Source organism: Orbilia oligospora (genome assembly GCF_000225545.1).
Source record: "Orbilia oligospora ATCC 24927 unplaced genomic scaffold scaffold00004, whole genome shotgun sequence".
Lineage (NCBI taxonomy): Eukaryota > Fungi > Ascomycota > Orbiliomycetes > Orbiliales > Orbiliaceae > Orbilia > Orbilia oligospora.
The window spans coordinates 965400-987071 of record NW_011645561.1 but is presented as its reverse complement, the minus strand read 5'-3'; the positions used below and the strand labels follow the sequence as shown (position 1 = coordinate 987071).

The 21672-nt window shown below is 45.9% G+C and overlaps 8 protein-coding genes across 8 annotated transcripts; 5 read left to right on the top strand and 3 right to left on the bottom strand.

The window, feature by feature from the left end:
- Positions 1-368: 368 nt before the first annotated feature.
- On the top strand, positions 369-1586 carry AOL_s00004g291 (uncharacterized protein; the record flags this gene model as incomplete). Its single annotated transcript, XM_011118941.1, has 3 exons — positions 369-665; positions 751-1256; positions 1328-1586. The coding sequence occupies 3 exons, from the start codon at positions 369-371 to the stop codon at positions 1584-1586; spliced, it is 1062 nt and encodes a 353-aa protein (XP_011117243.1).
- A 1256-nt stretch (positions 1587-2842) lies between these two features.
- On the top strand, positions 2843-4507 carry AOL_s00004g290 (uncharacterized protein; the record flags this gene model as incomplete). The annotated part of the gene is made up of 4 exons (XM_011118940.1): positions 2843-3257; positions 3333-3450; positions 3533-3696; positions 3759-4507. The coding sequence occupies 4 exons, from the start codon at positions 2843-2845 to the stop codon at positions 4505-4507; spliced, it is 1446 nt and encodes a 481-aa protein (XP_011117242.1).
- A 1242-nt stretch (positions 4508-5749) lies between these two features.
- AOL_s00004g289 (uncharacterized protein) lies at positions 5750-6896 on the top strand (the record flags this gene model as incomplete). Its single annotated transcript, XM_011118939.1, has 2 exons — positions 5750-5854; positions 5982-6896. 2 exons carry the CDS (start codon positions 5750-5752, stop codon positions 6894-6896), a joined length of 1020 nt encoding a protein of 339 aa, XP_011117241.1.
- Positions 6897-7954: 1058 nt separating this feature from the next.
- On the top strand, positions 7955-9472 carry AOL_s00004g288 (uncharacterized protein; the record flags this gene model as incomplete). Its single annotated transcript, XM_011118938.1, has 8 exons — positions 7955-8215; positions 8401-8473; positions 8552-8572; positions 8643-8816; positions 8881-8926; positions 8991-9051; positions 9139-9354; positions 9446-9472. 8 exons carry the CDS (start codon positions 7955-7957, stop codon positions 9470-9472), a joined length of 879 nt encoding a protein of 292 aa, XP_011117240.1.
- Positions 9473-10026: 554 nt separating this feature from the next.
- Positions 10027-10617, top strand: AOL_s00004g287 (uncharacterized protein; the record flags this gene model as incomplete). The annotated part of the gene is made up of 2 exons (XM_011118937.1): positions 10027-10192; positions 10277-10617. The coding sequence occupies 2 exons, from the start codon at positions 10027-10029 to the stop codon at positions 10615-10617; spliced, it is 507 nt and encodes a 168-aa protein (XP_011117239.1).
- Positions 10618-11049: 432 nt separating this feature from the next.
- AOL_s00004g286 (uncharacterized protein) lies at positions 11050-14183 on the bottom strand (the record flags this gene model as incomplete). Its single annotated transcript, XM_011118936.1, has 8 exons — positions 11050-11214; positions 11274-11420; positions 11482-13031; positions 13092-13366; positions 13433-13501; positions 13567-13696; positions 13782-13945; positions 14044-14183. The coding sequence occupies 8 exons, from the start codon at positions 14181-14183 to the stop codon at positions 11050-11052; spliced, it is 2640 nt and encodes an 879-aa protein (XP_011117238.1).
- A 1023-nt stretch (positions 14184-15206) lies between these two features.
- AOL_s00004g285 (uncharacterized protein) lies at positions 15207-17442 on the bottom strand (the record flags this gene model as incomplete). The annotated part of the gene is made up of 7 exons (XM_011118935.1): positions 15207-15764; positions 15835-15931; positions 15994-16070; positions 16732-16895; positions 16972-16977; positions 17053-17212; positions 17371-17442. 7 exons carry the CDS (start codon positions 17440-17442, stop codon positions 15207-15209), a joined length of 1134 nt encoding a protein of 377 aa, XP_011117237.1.
- A 1193-nt stretch (positions 17443-18635) lies between these two features.
- On the bottom strand, positions 18636-20450 carry AOL_s00004g284 (uncharacterized protein; the record flags this gene model as incomplete). The annotated part of the gene is made up of 4 exons (XM_011118934.1): positions 18636-19075; positions 19138-19604; positions 19722-20179; positions 20271-20450. The coding sequence occupies 4 exons, from the start codon at positions 20448-20450 to the stop codon at positions 18636-18638; spliced, it is 1545 nt and encodes a 514-aa protein (XP_011117236.1).
- Positions 20451-21672: the final 1222 nt, after the last annotated feature.

Below are 21672 nucleotides of genomic sequence, written 5' to 3'. Positions count from 1 at the left end.
TGGATGATGTCTGTACATAATGGCAATTTAATGTTCCAACCTCGCAATATCCTTTTCCCTCCGGCGTTAACATCACCACGTCCCACCAACCGCCAGTTTGTTAGATAATTCATGGAACATTGGTATATCTGGTAAATACCTACTTCTTACTTAAGTAGGTAGGTACCAGCTGGCCTCGAACTCAAGATGGCATCTGTTATTTTTAGCGTTGTGTTGTTGCGCACCATCGCCATCTCGAACGCGTAAAGTCTTTTTTCGTCGTTCATCACTCTACAATCCCTCCCGCTCTGCAAACGCTGCGGTATTGCCACGTCTTGCCCCCAAACGACATGGTCTAACGATATCTATACGGAATATCGTCTAAGGAGATGCCAGCGGCAAATACGACGAGGCAGAACTTAGCATCATCGCACGACGATCACACGATGGACGATTCAGATCGAAATGATCAGTGGCTCTTCACCGACGAGGAGCTTCTGCGAACGCCGTCAATAGTTAAGAATGGAATCACGTTCCAGCAAGAACGGGAAGGTCGGAGCAAGGGCTGCAACTTTATCCTTCAAGTCGGGATCAAGTTGAAGTTGCCTCAGCTCACCTTGGCGACAGCATCGGTGTTCCTCCATCGCTTCTTTATGCGAGAGTCACTGAAGGACTTCCACTACTATGTAAGGGCTCGACCCACCTTTGCTGTTTCAAAAGAACTTCCGGGACTGTCGCGATCAGATAACTAACTAGCGCTCTGACCTGTAGAATGTTGCAGCGACAGCCCTTTACCTTGCGACCAAGGTCGAAGAGAACTGCAGGAAGCTTTCCGATTTGATTCAAGCAGTCGCTAGGACGGCCCAGAAGAACGATCAGATCATTATTGATGAGCAATCGAAAGAGTATTGGAAGTGGCACGATACTATCATGTTCACAGAAGAGTACATGCTGGCTGCTCTCTGCTATGATTTCAATGTCGAAAAGCCCTACAAGCTACTGCAGGACTACCTTCACCACATAAAAGTTGAGAGCGGGGTGGCGAAGGAGAAGGATATCATGAAAGTTGCTTGGGCGTTTATTAATGACTCCCATCTGACTGTATTGTGCCTCATGTTTCCGGCTTCAACTATAGCAGGAGCGGCTTTGTACATGAGTGCTAAGTTTAACGATACGGTTTTTAAGGATGGCAAAGATGGCAAACCTTGGTGGGAAATCATTGGTCTGAACCTGATGCACATCAAGAAAGCTTGCAACCAAATGGCGGACCTCTATGAGTACGTAAAACTTGCGTGCTAAATATATGCTCAACCGAAGGGATATTCATCTAACAGACTTGTACCTGTAGGAACAACCCTTTGAGGAACGCCGACGGGAAATATCCCACCACGCCAGAGACCGAAGACACCAATAGTAATAGAACGCGCCCATCTGCCAGACTTACTGATGAAGGGCATGAGAGCACCACCAATAGCAATGGTACAAGTATGCAGGATGTCCCCATGGACTCCAAGCTCCCAGATACGTCGCAAAGCGCTGCAACATTGGATGACCGTGAAGAAGGAGAATTCGTGGACGACGATGATAGGGAAGAGGGGGAGCTTTGAGCAATCAAATAATGATTCATGCCATCTTTTTTTTATCATTCCTTGAACTCTATCGTCTTTAGGCGCAATTACTGTATCAGGTTCTACGGGATCATTGCATATGCTTGGATGGAGTTACGGTGGTGGTTAGGTCGTTGATAGCACACTGTACTATAGATTCATAGCGCTTATAAATAACCTAATCAATAATCTAGTTTTTTCTTTCCGTATGGCTCATGCAAGCTCGCAGGATGCAGGATGCAGAACATATGTATCAAAGTTCCGATTTTCTGTCAGGTACCCGGAACAAAATTTTCTGTCGAGCTGGCCAAGCTGCTGCGGATAACAGATATGCTTGGCTCCGATCTTGCGCGCGCACTTGGTTTTTGGGGTTTGAAACAGCTGTGACGGTTTCGAAACGCCACAGGTTTGATGCCGAAGGCTGTACACCCATCTTCGACCAAACTCTATGAGATCACCAGTCAAAAAAATACGGGAAGGTGCTTACTGTCTGATGTTTCTGGTCGAAAGCGCTTTCTGAGGACCGAGAAACTGTTTTATCAATAAGGGTCGGGTCAAATGTTATCTCCACTGTCTGGCGCGGCGAGCCTAGCTGCTTCGTGATGCTACAGCCTTTTTATATCAACCAACTAGGACGCAATATTAATCTGGGCAGGTACGTTCTACAGGCAGAGATGCACAGAGCACCTTGCGGTCTCTCTATCTCGAACGACTCGGATCGGTGATCCCATCTGCCCTAGTTGCTAGTTATTGGCCATACGTCGTAACTGGTGTCCGCCTTTTCCTGCCGTCCCAGAGTGGAAAGTCTAGCATTCGGGGTGTTCAAAACCAATGCTATTCCCAAATAACTCTGCTGCATTACCATTGATTCTCCCTCTTTTCTGAAAGTTGCACCGCCCTACAGCCATACATTAGTGTGCTCTTTTTGGATGCAGTTGGAGGAGGGAGGCAGACGGCCTCTGGCTGCTTGACGCAGTGTTCGACACCGCCTTCTTCACCCTGTAGCACTCTATCACGCTCGCTATTCGAGTGCTTCACTACTCTCATTTCGTCAAAGGCGTTCGTTCAATGCAGGATCGAGACAGACTAGTCAACTTCAAGGCTTCATCAAGAAACAAAAAATTTTGTTCTACGTTAACGAAAGGGCAATTTTTTATTCACCATCATAGACACATACTTACTTAAATATACAATTCCGACCCGCTTCGAAATACCTTCACTCATGACTCGACTACATCGACGATCTCCACATTCAAATGTATATCACACTGCTAGAACGAATAAAGCAGGAAGCTGCAAATGCAGTTGTCCAAGCTGCTACTGCCGCCACTCTTCAGACCCGCCAGACTGTTGGCGATAGTACCAAACCAAGTTACAACCAGTCCGCGATAGCGCTTACCTATGGCTTTATCGACTACTTTGACGACAAATCTTTCGGTGGCGCAAATTGGGAAAAACCGACAACTGTAAATCCGTCTAAATTTGGATCATCATCGCAGCTGGCTACTGCGACGCCGTTTTTGGTCACCATTGGGATCGCGGCGTTGATGCTGAGGTTTTTCGCAAGAACGAGGTTTAATGCTAAGTTCTGGTGGGATGATTTGTTCGCTGTACTGGCTGGGATGTTGGTGGTTGCCGACCAGTTGATTTTCGCCAGAATTGTGTATTTGGGTATGGTTCCTTGGGATGACGGAGAGAAACTATTCGAATCGGGGACATCGGTAGCTGACATGCATGATAACATAGGCCGGGCTTCACTTAATACCATGTTACAAACAACAGAAGAGTTCGAGGCGGAGAGGTGGAGGAGGATAACGGTGGGGTTGAAGTTGTATATGGTTTTTGAGTTAATCTACATTTTCAGGTAAGCATTTCGTACAAATATTTCTGATATCGCGAAACATTCCAATCTAACCGTAAGATAGTTCATTCTTTATTAAATATAGCTTCTTGTTCCTCTACTTGCGAATCTCGCAAGAGACTAAGAGTATCAAGTGGTTTCTCCGCGCTGGTTTCCTCGTTACGACAATTTCATTCATTTTCTGCGTTCTCGCTTTACTCCTGACTTGCGCTCCTCTGACCGACTTTTGGAACATCATGAACTCAAAGAGTAAGCCTTTCTCATTTATATTTCATAAGGAGGAACAGTTTTTGCTCACAAAAAGTTTATAGCCTCCTGTGAGAGAAAGATTCTCCTAACATACGGCACCGGTATCTCCAACATTGTCACAGACACCATGGTACTCGCAATTCTTATCCCGCTTCTTCTCCAAGCCAGTCTCAGCAAATCTCAAATACGAGGTGTCTGTATCCTATATGCCTGCGGTGCCTTGGTCATCGTCGCATCCTGTCTTCGATTCGCTACCCAGATCATGGACGTCTCGATGTTGCAAAGTATGGGATGGTCTCTCCTCGAAGTCTCCCTCTCTTTGATTCTCCTCTGTGCCCCTATGGGCGCTAAGCTACTCAGTGCGCCTCTCGTTCAAGAAAGCGGATGTCCTGTGACACTTAAGCGCAACTACAACTCTGATCGAAGGTACTCAAATTCTCCATTCGATAAGAACTTACCCGCTCCTCCGCCAATAATCGCAGGGGTAGCCGTTGGAGAACCAGAGCATGTCACAACACTGGCCGCTGGTCAATCTCGAGAAGACATCCGCTTCGAGGGAAGACGGGGAACACATGGGACTATAGTAAGAGACGTGAACAGTCCGATGTATAAAAAGATAAAAGTTGGAACACGGGAGAGTAGGAACGGACAAACTGTTTGGGAAGTTCAACGGCGGTTATCACAATCAACTATCGAAACATCATATTCTCGGAATCCTTCCATAGCTACTTCCAGATCACAACCTTTAGGCGGATTGTCGCCCCCGCCCCCGCCCCCACCTCCAATGGATTGGCCGGTTCGGAGCACATAACATTTGCTTTTTTGTTTCTTTTGTCTTGTTTAACATGATATCCTGTCGTTTTTCAATTTCTAAGCAAGCTCTTTGATACATGCAGCCTTTTCGAAATTTCTTTTGTGCAGATTCTATACCGTATAGTTTTCCTTCCTTTGAATGTATTTCTTTACATCTTGCTCTACCCCGCTTGCAGGTCGAGCTCCCCCAAAAATCTCCATCAAACCTGTTATCTGCAACTTCCGGCTTCAAGGTCTCGAACATTCTCTTTCTTTCCCTTCTTCCCTTTCCTGTTACCTCATTTAAGTTTGATATGATACCCCCCCTCTTCTAGTTCCAAGGCTGGTTTCCTTTCCATTCCCAATTAAGAACTATGCATATGTATAAACTCAGCTCAGATCTGAGCGTTAGGCGTATATATCCATATCCTAGTATATTCTGCACCGGTTTCCCGTTATGCCATGTGACGTCCCCTGAGGCTCGCGCGAATCGTATTTTGAAGTGTAATATTATATGCCGGCCCCGATATCAAGATTCCCGGTTGCCGGGACGTTCACATTTGATCTTTTCTGACGTAGATTCTACAGAGAAACCAACGATCTTAGTGTTGATATGCATATGCACGAACTGTCTAAAACCAAGACTAAATAAGGTGCATGAAGGGTCTAGGGCGGAAAAATGCAACAAATCAGCCGGTCACATTTTCATCGACAGGCTTTAGGTAAAGATCAAATCAAGAAGTACCAGAACAATTACCCGATTTGGGCCCCATGTAACAAACACTAGCTGCTTTAGTCTCGCTTAAGGCGCCGATGGTTGGAAACGAACGGAATTATACACCCAGCGACGCTAGTTCGAGCTGTCAGACTCTTCACGACTGGATATGTGCGCTATAGCGCGTTGCAATTTAGCTGATTCATCAGATTTTATACAGCCGCACTGATTCTGAAAATGTGATTTATAATTTATCAGTGCTATCGATCATACGCTAAGTATACGTATATAATTCAGAGCTTCAGATCCTCATGATCGAAGGATAATATTATGATACACAGTACTTCTTAGCTCAGCAGCTCAGCAGCTCAGCGCTTTCGTAGAATTCCGAATATAATTATAAGTTTACTATCTATTTAATATAATATACAAACATACCTATATATCTGTTATATCGATATTTTGGCTGTACCATCAACCAAAAGGAACTTGGAATCCAAACTCGCCATTACTCACATCCCAAATTTTAAACCTTTTCCAGACGTTATGGCACCTACTCTTCCAATTGTTATTTACCACTATGTCTTTTCTCCGGTTGGCAAGCGGATAATTTGGTACATGACATTGCGAAATATTCCATATACGCACTGTGTAGGTTCTTAAATTCCAATGGGGTCAAGCAATATACAATACCTGAGCTGAGCTCTAGGCTGCATGTTTACAGCAAAATAAGGACAGTACACACATGCTAATGTGAATGGGTATTGCGAATATCTAGCTGCAACCTTTGGCTCTACCTCGTCCAGACATTGCCCAAATCGGTGTCTCCTATCGTCGTATCCCCGTCCTTGCAATCGGACGGGATGTATACCTTGACTCCCGCCTGATAATGCGCAAACTTGAAGAACTCTATCCACCCAGTGCGGCTCATCCATCACTCTCCGGGACGACAGGCGATCAAAAGGCCATTGAACGGCTTCTGGATGTTTTAATGTCCGATAGCGGTATATTTGACAAAGCAATCCAACTCCTCCCTCTAGACTTCCCACCCCTTTCAGATCCCGAATTCCTTAAAGATCGTGCAGAGCTAGCGGGAATCGTTCCCGGAAAGACACCACCACCTCAGTCGGCACCTGGACCGGATCCAAAACTTCGAAGACCCATAGCCGCAGCAGAACTTCGAGATGCGATGGAGATACTCGAGACTACGCTTCTCGCTGACGGTAGGGACTGGGTTTTGAAGACCGATAGACCCATGTTGGCAGATATTGAAGCCGTGTGGTTGTTCGAATGGATGGTTTCTATGGATTGTTTCTCACCGGAGCTCATCAATTCCAACCAATTCCCAAAGATCCTTGCATGGATTGATAGGTTGTCCAAATTAGTTGCTGAAAAGGCTAAAGAATCACCGGCAGAGGAGGTTAATGGTGATATAGCAGCTGCGACGATTTTTAACTCAGGATATGCAGAAGAAGAGGGGATTGTGGAAGAAAAAGAAGCTGTGGTTGCAGTCCAAGGGTTGAAGAAAGGTGATTTGGTCAATGTCTATCCGACTGATAATGGGTGTCTTCATAAGGATACGGGGGCACTTGTGAGTTTGAATAGTAAGGAGGTTGTGATCAATGTGGAAGGGAAGAATGGAAAGATCAGGGTCCATGCGCCTCGACATAAGTTTGCGATTGAAGCTGTGTAGAAGGCTCTCTTATAGGTTATACTCCCAGTTTGTTATATCTTTGATTCGATTGATATTTTCTTGACTTGTTTTTTTTACATACAGCACTATCGCAATCACATATGCATGTACATGGGGCATATATACATATAACTTGCCCTGCCTAATATATACTTAAGTAGTGTAGATAGGCACCTAATATCAATAGCACGGATGGCAGGAATTTAAAAGATGTTCCCACGGCTTCACACCTACATACTAAGTACTTAAATATATACAGCTAGCTCAAGGTGCGTCTCGATCTGTAGAAATAAATTTTCTGGTGAATGATATAACTTTGGAACTAAAGTTAAAAATTGAATAGATTTCCCCAATGTTTCTACACGATCGATGCTATTGCGTGAACATACACTCAAATCTCAAGATCTGACCAGTTTTTTGCCATCGATTCTCAGATTTATATATACTTAAGTATCTACCTGAGTAAATGTACGTATTCGTATCCTTTTTGGTAGTGTGTAATACTTAGGGGATGCATAAATAATTTAGCCAAGCTGGAGAACTCGAGAATGGACTTCACGGATTCGATTCGGATCCGGGTCCGGATATCAGTCTCGATTCTTAGCTATAATATATAATCCTATCTATAAGTATATATGAATTTTGCTCGGGTTTCTCAGACAGCTGATACCGAGTCCATGGACCTAGAAAACAGTGTGTAAGTCTCCAGCTCGGCATTGCCGGTAGTAAGTCTTATAATGTGGGGGAAGCAATCGCTAGTTATAATGTTCTAGTGGAGTCGACTCCAATGCAAAGGAATCTGGGGCAAATTCAGCCACGGCACAACGCGCCCATACCCAATTCACATAGCCCGAAGAGAACCATAACAGATCACATTCCGCGCGTAGCTTCGGCATCTGGAAGTATTCGGCATGTAAGTACGGCTTCACATAAATATCCGCCGTTAGAATCCTTCCTGTTTCGTAGTTTCCACGTTGTTTGCGACATCTATACAAATTTCGTTATACCCGAGTACTATTAGTATACTATATATCCAAAAGCTTGAAAGCTAGATCATCATGGCTGAACGTCTTAAGCAACTCCAATCCCAACTCGGCCCCGTATCTGGCAACTTCCCAAGTGGAATGTTTGCCGGCCAAACCGCCATTATCACTGGCAGCGGGCAAGGTATCGGCGCTGAATGCGCGAAGTTATTCGCCAAGGACGGCGCAAACGTCGTTGTATGCGACATCGACCAAAGTAAAGCTGAGGCTACTGTAAAGGAGATCAATGAGAGTGGTGGTAAAGCAATTGCTGTTGCTGGAGATGTTACAAGTCAAGTAAGTTAATGAAATAAACAAATCCTACATTTTCTAGTTATATTTAGTGTGCAATTGTACATGGACAACTATGTCTACTTTTTTGAGCTATTTTCTGAAGATGTTTGTTTTTTTGCCTTGTGGTTATTCCAGAGGCCTAGGCGGATGGGTGGATTTGGGATTGTTAATAGCTTTCTTCTGTTTAGGAATACAACGATAACCTCGTGAAGAAGGCGGCTGAGTTCGGAAATGGCAAGATTCACCATCTTGTCTTGAATGGTAAGAATCTGATTAATTACCACCTGCGTGATACATACAACTAGTACATATAGATACTAACAGATGTTTTTACTCTAGCCGGTTTTACATGGGACGCTGGTATGCATGTTCCTCTAGCCATAGCTGCAGTCGACATTAAGTAAATTTAAGAATGCTAAACTTATAATAGTCATCCACAAGATGTCGGACAAGCAATTCGACGCTATGATCGCAGTTCACAACAAGGCACCATTCATGCTCGTAAGAGCCGCGGCTCCATTTTTCCGTGTCACAGATGGTGAAAACAGAACGATCACCACGATTTCTTCGACTACAGGCGTCAATGGAAACGCTGGACAGATAAGTGAGTTTCCTGAAATTCGTTAGAATTCGAGGAAATATTGAGCTGTAGCTAACACGAACTATAGACTACAGCATAGCCAAATCTGGCGTTACCGGAATGGCAAAGACGATGTAGGTTTCCTATCTACTATTTTAGTATATATTAAAAACCGGGAATTAACATGTTGCATCACAGTGCCAAAGAATGGGGTCCAAAATATGGTGTTCGCGCAAACGCTATTGCTTATGGCTACATTGTAAGTCATTTGACCATTTATTTCAATCGTCAGCTGAGACGGAAATGAAAACGCCAAAATCTAACATCAAATCCTTCCAAACTTTAGACAACCCGATTAACAGCTGCTAAAGAAACCGGCGGCTTTGCCGTCTATGGTAACGAAAAGGTCGCAATTGGTATCCCGGGAGCTAGTAGCACAGGCGCCGGCAATGCCGGTCTCAAAGAAATCCCACTTCAGAGAGGAGGTACACCGTTGGAAGCTGCTGGTGCTATTGTAGCATTAGCCAGTCCTTTAATGAGCTATGTTACTGGACACGTATTGGTAAGTTTCGTCTACGCACCCTTTCGTCGTTTCTTATCCTTTCATTCTTCAGGGTGGAATTGGGTGACTGATAATTCATAATTTTCGATAGATGGTCACCGGTGGAAGGAATATGTAAACTTGAACAGACAGTTTGCAGGGTAGTATACCAAGATGATTTAGCTATAGCTAGGGTTTATAGCCCGTGTATTTATCATATACCGATATCGAAAGGGATTGGGCCATGGGCGCACATATGAATGAATTATTTACTTAAAAAGTGACTTCAAAGGAAGCGATAAAGCTAGAGTATAGCTTTGGAATTAGTAGTACTTGTCACAATTCCCGCACTACATATACATGTGCAATAAATAAAATAATCCCAAACATTTGGATTTAGATAGATAAAAATATTGAATTAACAATAGAAAAATTAACATCATGCTTCAAAACTTAAACCCCCAAAAATCCAACACCAGAACCCGCGTTGTCGGCACCAAAGTATTTTCTCTTGGCATCAACAGAACCGCAGAGCCGCAAAGAATCGGAATCCCAAATCCATGTCAAAAGCTAAAACCTCAAAACTTCAACATCCATATTCATAACCATATTCCACATCCAGATTCACGAATTCACCACAAGGTCTTCCCCGTCTAGTTCGACCTCCACGGCGCTCGCCACGCCCCTCAAAAAATGTCGATATCACCTTTCCACCGCTCAATCCTCTTCTCAAGACTACCATCCCTCACCCACTCTCGCCCCACCATCCACAATGCAGTCCAATCCCTCCTCCCTTCCATCCAATCCCGCTCATACGCCAAAAAGAAGAAGAAAGGCGACCAAAAGGATGTCAAAATTCGTACGTCACAGCTCCCATAATAACCCCCATCCAGCCTTAAACCCCACACCAAACTAACAAACCTCCACTCTCTCTCTCCCACAGAAATGATCGATTACGCCCTCGCCCATCCAGTCGGCAACCGTCCCTTCAAATGGTCGTATATGCGTAACCTTCGCCATTGGACAATCCAACAAGCCTGGCTGCTTTTCAAACACAAACAGAAGGCAGAAAGGGAATTAGAACTCGAAAGACAATATAATAAGATCCACGATGCCTGTGAGGAATTGAAGAGGTGCGATGAACGATTATTCAGGATTGCGACAGATAAGAAAGGTGTGGGTACTTTCCCAAGGGAAATGAGAATTCCCACGGATACACCCCCTAGAGGTGGATTCAACGAGGAGTGGAAGAGGCCGAAGGATAAGGTTGTTAAGAAGAGGTAGTGGGCCGTCGAACGACGAGATTAGGAGTCTTGGTGTCTTTGACGGTTACGATAATTGGCATAAGCCATTCTTTCGAAGGAGAATAAAAAAAAAAATCAAAAACAAACGGTATTCTACATTGTTCAACAAAAAGCTGTGCATATGCGTATGTGCAAGAAGGATCGGAAAGGGGTATGAAATGAAAAAGCCATGCGAAAGCCGATGGACGATGCAACAGCCATGAAATCAGATTTTTTTTCTTCGGCAAACGAAAAGGCACAATGTCCGAAAAAAGAAGAAGCAAAAGGAGTGGATCTGAAGGGGTGCGGATTAGATGACATTATACTTTAAGTTTGATGTAAATAGTATGTAATATAGACAATTCACCATAAAAAAGTTCCCAACTAGCCAAATACCTAGGTAAGCAAAGGATATGTAGATTCAATGGCAAGTTCAACCCTTCATGTCGGTGATGACCCCTTCGTAATCCCTTGACGAGATGTACTCCAAAGTTCGCTCAAAATGAGCCTTTGGGCTCTCGTTCGCCGCCGAGTCAGAGTTATTGGCCAAATTTGAATGAATCAACTCGATGAGACCGTTGATATATCTGACAGTGACCTGTAATCCACTATAAGCATGATGTTCCCAGTAAAAGATTTTTGTTGATTTGTACTTACTGCTTCGTTCTGCTGGTCGAAGTAATACACATATCGATTCAGAATTTCGACAAAAAGCTCGATCGATACGGCAGCATCCATGCAAGCATCTGCGACTCTGAGCGCTCGCTGCAAGCACTCCAGAACACGCTTTCCATCTCGGTAAAGCTGTAAATATAATTAGCTCCGTTCTAAAAAATGACATCGTTACTATAGGATGGCCACTTACTGTCTTTCCGTCCTCTTCCTCTCTTGCTGGAATCTCAACAGCCCACCACAAATGACTTGCCAAATAAACGGCACGGCACTGATCCGGTTTCTTCAGCAACTTTGATCCATGTAATGCGCACTTGGTAATCAGTGTATCATAATTCTCCTTGGAAAAGTTCCTCGTCGAATGCAGGGCCCCCGAAATGACGCAGACAGCTTGGAATTGAGCTCTAGAGTCTGATATCGCTTCTTCATATATAGTAAACGCTTGTGCAAAGAATTCGTAGGCTGCTTCCTCGAAACTGCTACCTTGGTCTGCAATTTGGCCGCACATGACGAAAAGCCTAAGGCAAAGATCTGCGCAGTTGACGCGGGTGTATAGGCTACTTAGCATCTGATGCGCAAATTTGTATAGCGACTGACTCTTGGACTGCCATTCGTCGTCAAAGTGTTCTCTAGTTTTGAGTCTTCGTGCGAGCTTGACACAGGCAGTTATCAGCGCTGGGGTAGTATACTTGACTCTATCACCACCTTCTGCAAAAGCTTTCTGGGTGGCCTGGAGAAGCTTGTACTGAACGTCGTTATCGTCACTTTGGATGACATGGACCAACCGTGCAAGCCAGCCTTGCTCCTCGACAACTTCCTCGCTGTCCGTTTCTCGGAGCCGTCGCTGCTGGGTTCCAGGGTATATTGCTTGTTGAGGGGCCGCTTCCTTGATTAGGACTTGAACGAGGTCGAGGACACCTCGAACATGCTCTTCTGTCGAAATTTTGACTGAGCTAGAGAGGATGGTTTTGGTTACCGATGAAGCAACAGCACGCCTCGTTTGGTATGATTGTGCTTGAAGCAAGGGAATGTAGTTTGGCAGCGCAAGAACGGTAAACAAAGAGACATAAGAACCCAGAGGTGCAAGTAGAACCCCGAGAATATTCTGCTGGGTAGCAAGAAGATGAAGGTCTGCCGAACTCGATAGCTCCTTGACCTTCTGGTGGGTATACTCGAGAACCTGGTCGACGTACTCAAGGTTCTCGGGGTAAATGTTCAATGCAAGGTTGGCTAAGGATACCAACAAAGCCGTGATATCCTGTATTGGGAGCATTTGTGCATTTGCCAAGTTTACCACTTGGGCATAGAAAATCTCGTAGAGTTTTATCCTTGATAATATCGGCCCTTCTTCATCTTCTCCGTCTGCTGTTACCTCTTTTGGTGCTTCTTCAGCCCCGTCCTCCTTGGGGCTCGGGCTATCCGCTCCATCAGCAGGTTTAGAATCGCTTTCCGTATCCGGAGGGGCGACATCCGCTGCAGGCGCAGGCACTGGAACTGGTTCTGGTTTATTATCCTTTTCCAGCTTGAGCTTTTCTACCAATGCTTCAACAGCAGCCACTTCTTTGGCCTTTCGATCGTCAGAAGACTCCGAGTTTGCATCCCTAGCCGCATAAGTCGATAACCGATCCATTAACGCGATAATGATCGATTTGATGTTGACATCTGGGTTCAATTTCGCCGTCGCAGATAGGAATTCGTTGAGTGTGTGCAAGTGGAATTCGTCCGGGAAGACTTGTATTATAACTACCCGAGTCGTCACGTTAGCTAGGAACAGGCTGTGTTTCGAAGCAAGTTTACACCTACCCTCCAAGAGATACTCTTGTGCCAGCTTGTCTCGACACTGCACAACCTGCTCTAATAAAGGCGCTAGAATTGTCTTCTTATACGCCTCCAAATCGACCAATTGGCTCAGTCTGACCAAATTGCTTCCGACAAGTAATTGTAGCTCCTTTCGCTCCTGCGATCTCTTTTCTCGTTCCCTAGAATGCCCTTGGTGCTGTAATCTGACCCATAGCTTGTTCATCTCCACGAAGTTGTTGAGAACGAATGATATCGAATCGGTGAGGTTTCCTTCCGGCCTAATCAATTCCCATATGTTAGCTCCTATTCCTCAAATGTCAATCTAGTACAAAGCCAAATCATACCCATCTCCAAGCCCGGTAGGTAGATGTTCCCTCGCCTGTCCTGAAAGGTAATATCGCAGAAATAGACCACTGTTTCAATCAGTATTAGTCTCGCAATCTCACACATCGGCTCGTAGCTCTGTAGATTCAAATACCGAATAGGATGCTGAACACCCCTGCTCATTTCCATCATATCCTTCATAATCTCTTTCACCGGCGCATCTTCGATGCTCATGTAGACCGTTCCGACTGTAATCATCAGGTACAACCGCGGAATAATATTCCCTTGAAGTCAAAGCTCCATTAGCTTTCTACGTAGCCCTCAAGTATCGCATATAGCTATAGAGCGACAAGATAAGGATCTCCATACCTGCATACTGCACTAGCTCGTACAGATCCGCCAAATGGTTCACAGGATGGCTCTCTCTCAAAAATGCCGACAAGTGCCGAAGCGCATCAAAAACATCCATGTAGAGCTCGTAGTACATTTTGGGACCTAAACTGCTCGTTCGGAGTTCCGATACCAATGTCGAGCTATAATTCAAAATCCAACAGAACAGCCATCAGTACAGAGTTTCCCAGAGTGTTCAAGCTTTAAGGTACTGCTTGAAGGGTATAGGGAAAGTGCGCACCTGCACTTCAGCGCATCCATGAGCTTTCCCGGTGTTTCCAGACATTTCAGCATCAAGCGTGTTTGCTGCTTAACCACCGCGCGAGCTTCTTCGAGGAGACGGGCCTCTTCGGATTGCAGTCCTAGCGCAGTCGACGACATGGTTCGGAGAGGATATATTTGGGTACGGGACGAGTAAGACGGGCGATAAGGGTCTACGGGGGAGGATGTTGTCGTGGCGCGGAGGAAGGAGGAGGGGTGATGGGGGTGTTTATGGTGGTTTCGTGGGATGCTCTTCGAAGGGCTATTTGGTGGGATATGGGGGTTGAATGGCCGTCGTCATTGGGAGCTTGCGGCAGCGGAGAGGACTAAGTGGACGCGCAACACAAACGGCTAATATTAATGGGGGGACCTGACAGCTGCGACGTCGTTTAACGATTAGGGGCCAGAGCTTCAGGGCAGGCCTATACGCTTTATATTGCCTTCGCATCGGAATTGGGAGGCATCGAGCTTGATAGCCCCGAAATAAAAAAATATATATAGAAAAAGAAATAAAAATAAGCTACGGGGCGGGGATATGCGGATGCATGTTCTCTTCACTTAATATAAAGCTATGGTTAATCATTCGTGTCATGATTTCAGGGCGCAATTAGATGCATAAGGAAGCAATCCGCTACTATACAGGTAAAGAAAACAGGATGGAACATGCTGTGCTCCGCGCGTAAGATAATTTACAGCGAAGCTTGGGGTACAGAAGGAATAGTGCAGTTGAATGTTAATAAAGCAAAGACATGCAGTTTATGTGATGCACTGCAGTACGCATACGTGAATTACGCATCATCGTCGTAGGGTGAGTCGGAGTGAATATCAGGGGGGTTAAAAGGGTCTCGAATCATGTTTGGGGTTCTGGGTTTCTTTTTTTTGTCGTTTGTCATTCTTAGTTATGAGATGGACGTTATAATTTCGCAGATTTACGACGACTCTTGCGTCTTGGTCGGGTCCCGAGGTCGTCTTCTGAAAGCCACCCGGCTACCGGTCCGTGCGATTGCTCTTGCACATGTTCCTCTCCATGCAATCTAGGGTTGGGGAGGCTGTTGAGCATTGGGTATCTCTGTGTCCCTAGGATCAATATATTTTGTATACCAAAGAACACAAGAATTGTGTAGTAGTATTGCAGAATCATACCTAATACCGGCCGCCGCCGCCGCCACCGCCAGACCTTTGACTACGATCGTAATCATCTCTGTAACGTGGCGGGGAGCGTCCACCACCGCCACCTCTAGGAGGTGGTCCCCCATATTCATTACCTCCATACCCACCGCGCTTATCATCATCATACCTTCTTGGAGGCTCGTCGTACCTCCCACCACCTCCACTTCCTCCACGCTGTTCATCGTATCTACCGCCTGACCGCCCATAACCGTCAGGAGAACGTCTATCATAAGGAGGGGTGATGCGGCGATCATTACGGTAGTCTCCTCCGCCTCCGCGACGTTCTTCACGGCCGCCACCTCCATAGGGTGATCGCTCACGGAACCCTCGGTCACCTCCTCGGTTGTCGTTTCCACGTGGTGGGGAATAGCCTCTGCCTCTTGGTGAATAGCCACGGTCGCCTCCTCGGTGTGGGGAATAGCCTCCCCTTCGTCCTGGTGAGTATCCTCGACCCTCACGAGGAGAGTAGCCATTACGCCTGCCCGCTGGTGGTGGAGATCGAGAACGTCCTCTGGAATTCCTTGCTTGTTGCTATTTCATGGTGATATTTCGCAATTAACATTTTATGTCGCTTTGGGGTTGTCGAACAGTTTCAACCTACATCGGATGTACAGGAGACCCTGCCTCCCTTGAAGTCGTAGTTGTCCAGCTTGTTGATGGCTATCCTAAGGTCATCAGCAGTCTCGAATTCAACGATTCTATGATCTTCGAATTAGTATATTGCCACCTTTCTAGGCCGAACGGGGGAAAGAAGACACACCCTGATCCGTCGCGGTTACGCGAAACCTCGCTGAAGACGACGTCGACTCCGGACTTTCTAGCAAAGTCTTTCAGATCCTACATTGTAAGATATTCGTATAAGTGGCGTCCATAAGATCCAGAATGTTTTCAGTGTGTATGCAGGCAGAGATGCTGTTGATGGCAAAGCAACTTTGGGTTTCAATTTCTCCCTCTTGTGCAAAATATCTGTTCCAGGCCACAGCAGCGGCTGCAGTAAAGACGGAACAATCCAGCCAGGACCGAGGAGAATCAACAGGCAAGCAGGCAGCAGGGAGGAGGTGAGAGGCACGTTCGGCTTTCTTTCCCCTCCTTTCCAGATAGACAGAATTCCAAAGGGGGGGTACATTTCTGCTTCGTTGGAAGGGACCAAAAGGCGTATTGTTTATCCAGTCCAGATAATGGCAACAAGCGAAGTTCCTACTTCGCCTACCGGGATGTATACACCTCGTAAGGCGTTTCGCTGTTTCGATATGTGAAGCTCCAAGCTGGTGGGCAGTCCCAATATCAAAAGCCAGATATATATCCCCTCGCGGTGCGTGCGAAACGCTCTCCGCATACGATTTGCACACGACGGAAACAGCACATCCTCCCGTTCCGCTGACAAAGAGCAAGAATCCAGAGTGACCTCAGGCGGGTTTATGCATGAATGACGATAATCCAGTGCTCACACATGTTGCAACAGGTGGTGAATGGTTTTGGGTGTAACAGAGAGACAGACCTGCCAGCTGGTATCCGTAGGAAGCCCAGAGATGTTCATTCGGTAGGGTGTACGGCGTGGGCGGGGAGTACGATCTCCAGATGGTCCGTTAAAGTCATTGCGTGTTGGGCGAGGGCCACGTGCGAACTGGACGGTCAACCTTGAATCCATGAACTCCTTGCCGTCTTGCAGGAGAAACATAAGTTCAGTTTTAGCATCACGGCGAAGTGCATTGTCGGCTAGGGGAGGTTACATCCTTACGGAAGACTGCAGAAGAAATCGATGTCAGTATGGCAAGCCTATCTACGGGTATCGACCACAAGTGGACGGAATGATACATACTAGGAACTATGTCTCGGGCATCAGAAGGATTCGAGTATTCAATGAAACCGAATCCATTCATAAGTTTGATTTCCTGGATGGTGCCATGACCATGCTTTACAAAGAAATCCTCGACATCTTTCTTAGTGGCTGTAGAGACGAACGGACAAAGATAAACCAGCTGTATTGTTAGCGAAACCAATGTCTCAAAGGTTCACGAATATATATAGAGTATAGAATATAAATTTATATCTAGCTGGCTTTCTACCGGTATCCCGCGCGTTCCGGAGGCATCTGAGAACACTAGATGTGCTCATGCGACAACCCTCTAGCGGGTACCTGAATAGCGTGTAGGAAGCGAGACTTGCCTGTCCGAGGTAAATTTCCAAGATAAAGACGTGTGTCCGACATCTCCGCGATTGAATTACTGGGCGACACCGTGCCGGTTGTAAGTATGAAGAATGGGAAAAGAGAAGTTTGATGCCGCTCTCAAAGCGACGATGGGTGCTGGGGTGAGGTTAGAAGCGCGCTAAGACGTGAATGGGATGACGTTGTGATGTTGTTAGTGATGTTGTTGGTGATATTGTTGACGCTTTCTCCTGAAAATGAGCCGAGAGTGAAACGTGCAGGAGGTAGTCAAGAGTCCGACACAGGCACAAATTCTCCGTCAGAACAAATAGACTGCTCGGAAGGATTATACTGCTATAGAAATTAAGGTCGCGATAGATTTTGGTTGAGGGGAATGGGATGGTTAATAATGAAAGGATCTGGAGTTCGGGTTGGTCGTGGTTAGGTGTCCAGTAAGAAGGCGTCAGGGCAGGGCAGGGCAGAATCCAGAACAAGGACAAGAACAAGAACAAGAACAGGAACAAGAACAGGGCAAGGAAACCAGGAAAAACAAAGACCAGGCCGATTCAACCCCGATTCGAATACTTCCAGTTGCAAGGCAGCAATTAATTGCAATGATCACAAGCAACAAGTTACCACTACACCAATATAAAATCAAACCTAATTACTTGACTTACGCTGCAATGCGGTCTACTGTATCGATATGGTGATAGTCAGGAACTGATCTGATGTCAACTCGGCTAAAAGAAAACGAGGCGGGCCTTTAAAAGGGCGGCCCTCTGCATGCATGCATACGCAGCTCGAACTCGAATTCGCAGTGGTGTGCAGCAGCAGCAGCAGCAAAGCTGGTAAGTTAAAAGTCGGCTGGCTAGCCTGACGGTTGGCGCCACATGCTGGTCCTTGCACAACCACACCAACTTCTCGAGTCCAAATCAAATTCGAACAGTCGAACAGGATATCTCAAGCCTGATGGAATGCAGCGACAACGTAGGCATACAAGCTTTTAGCTTCATGAACCGGGGTGGAAGAGTGCTTCTACATATCCTCTCACCCACTTTCTCAAACCAGCATTCCTTGCAGTCATAACACACATATTTTCCATTTCTTCTTCCAACCAGAAAAGGTTTCCAAAATAACACACAGCAACAGCACAGACTTGCGTTGCACATGCAGCCAAAAGCTGGTTACACAAGCAATGTACTGCGCTGCACTGCACTGCGCGGCATGCGCAAGTCATAGTTAATAATCTGAGCACATTAAAACCCTCGATAGACAACAGCTCCCTGTCCAGGCTTCGACACCACTACTGCTTCCCTCCAAGCTTCATCTGAGTCCAACGCTTGAGGATACTTCTTTTTATAGTAATTTTCCCTCAGTGCCGCTTCAACCTGAGGTACCTTGTCCTCCGGTATCAGGTGTACACTGCATCCTCCCCACCCAGCACCTGTCAAACGACTCCCGACACTGCCAGCTTTCCTTGCGATATCGCAAAGAAGATCCAGCTCTGGACATGAGCAGTCAAATAGATCTCTGCAGGAATCTTGTGATTCATTCATCAATTGTCCCATTGCCTCAAGATACGACAGTGATGCGCTCTCAGGAGCGTTCATCATGAGCTCTGCAAACTTGTTCACCCGTAGTGACTCTGAATAAACGTGCGTCGCCCTCGATCTTAGCTGAAATCTCTCGGCTCGAACTATTGCTCACAATATTAGTATAGATCTTTTTACGGTTGAATAGGGTGGTGTACGTTCGTACTTGGAAAACGTGTCATATATCTCTCCGTAAGGGCCTCCGGGGTAGTCTCCAGTATCTCTGCAATTTCCTCCTTTGTATAGCCTTCCTCTTGAGTAAGTGTCTGCTTGACAATATCAACCAAGGTCTCCAGCTGCTGGACCACACCCGGCACCGTCCCTTGTTTCTCGAAATACTTCTTCTGGAGTCCACTTAACGAATATCCAAGGGGTCCATTGTCGCTCGGTAAAGACCCAAGTCCTAACTTCTTCGCGAGAACAACCGCCGCTAGAGTTGTCTCTACTACCCTTAAATTATAATGAATTGGTGCGGTAACCTTCTTTTCTGAAGTAACATATGTTTGAGCGATGAGAAAACTTAGGGGCGGATCTGATTTGGGAAACGAGAACTGTTTAGCCTTAAGTTCAGGGACGAATGACACGTATAGTGCACTGTCCTTGCCACCGAAGACCGACGCAGTCTGGTCCATCCTATAAGAAAGAAGTAGTTAGCTGGTTTGTTTTATTCCCAAATCTAGCCAAGCCCAGACTAGCTGGCGGTGGTGGTGTGATCGCCTATGTTAGAGATTATGCAGACAATGCACTCACCCTCCGCTATTCACGCCCACAAACCGCTCACTAACAATTGCAAGATTGACTAATTTCGATTTCTCAATCTCTTTCTGCCCATTCGCTGTAAAAACTGCCAATGCACTTGCGCAAGTAAATGCAGCACTGCTTGATAAACCGCCGCCTGATGGGATTGTCCCGTGAACGAGGACTTTGACACTAGCTGGTATTCCATTCCATCCCTCATTTCTAAGGAGCTCGAGGGCGCCTCGGATACCACATTTAAAGTAATTCGACCAATGATGATCATCGCTGTTTATTTCAACATCACCTTCTAGAGGGATGGTAAATTCCCTCGACGGGAACTTATCAGCGGACAGATTGGCTATCTCTACTGTCGGTTCTTTGCCCTCTGGTGTAGGGGTAGCGGCGACTGCAACTAAGAGATCAATTGCAACGGCCATAGGCATAACTTCATAGAGCATGTAATCGATGTGCTAAGTTTGTACCATGCGCGTGCATGCATTAGCTATAATAAGCCCTTTATTTGGTTTAATACCGGTATCGATACGAGAAATCGAGACTAACCTCTCCAATGATGTTCACCCGCCCTGGCGCTCGAGCGATAAAATCGGGTGCTTTTCCATACAGTCTCTCGAATTCAGTGGCCAGGTCGTTCCATCGTTTCCCCTGCGAAAGTAGAGCTTCGGGAGCGTAGATCTCATCCAAAGATGTTACCTCTGGCACATATACCGTTGACCCCGCCATGGCTTCTTCCGTCCCGCTTTTCGCTACTGCAGCTACTATTCTTTGGTCAAGGGACAACGTTGACACCCGCTAGCCGGTGGAAAGATGGGACCAGATTTCCACAAATTGTTTCTAGTGGTTTTTATCTGGTAAATATACTAAACCTGTAATTTGGAAATTTAGGAACGCTCGGTTGGGTTGATTGTCAGGGACAGGATTCCAAAGCTGCAGGCACTGTATATGGGATGATTTTGTTAACGGAGTTACCCCGCCGCCGCGCACGCGGTTGATTAGTGAGGTCATATCCCGGTCATGTTACAATTCCTCGGTGGGACTCCACCCGCGACGTCGAATCGAATCAAAGCAAATGACAGCAAACACATATTTCCATACATCATTCTGCTGTAATAATGTACCGGTATCTAATCTTTAGCATACCTTACTACGTATTGGTAAATCTTCTATACATACACTTATTCACGCCAGGCCATAAAGGGATTCGAGAGCTCTAGTCAAAACCCAATATTTCCTTTAAAGTATGCACATAGTATGCTCATTGCACATACATCTCCTGCACTTATCTGTCCGTACAATATATATACGTACTGCATCTACTAGATAAATACGAGTCATTGTTAATTATTTATAAAGTCCAACATTTTTCTGGCCCAATCGAATCAATATAATCGTTATCATGATATCAATCCACCTTGGGGGAACGAAGCATTCGAACCGCGAGGTTTCAAATAACCTATATCAGCAGCGCCTTGCATGAACTTGGTAATTATATTCCGTCTCTATACTGACTCGCGACTACGGTCAAAATAAGGTTTAAATTCCGTATGTAGGTAGAAACTAAAGCCTGCCTGCACATGCGGATATATTGTAGGTATTGCATTCAAATATGGAATCGAACGAACTTAACTCCCAGTGCAGTGACAACCATGCCCGTTCCTAGCCGCTCGAGAGATCTACAATCTAGGTCTCCGTCGTGAAGGATCAAGATCACGGTTGCACATGTCTTATTAGATATTCCCGTTTGATAATTGGAGCGCTAGCTTGGGTGATGGAGCGACATCGGAACAACCCTGCCAGGTGCAGTAAAACTGTTCTCCACACTCTCGGCTGAATGGCCTGCCCCAGCCGTATGGCTAAAACCCTTTCGGTAAAATTTTCTGTCAAAACCGCTCCATGTGGTAATCCGTCGTCGAAAAAAAAAAAAGACTGGCGCCAGTCGACATGA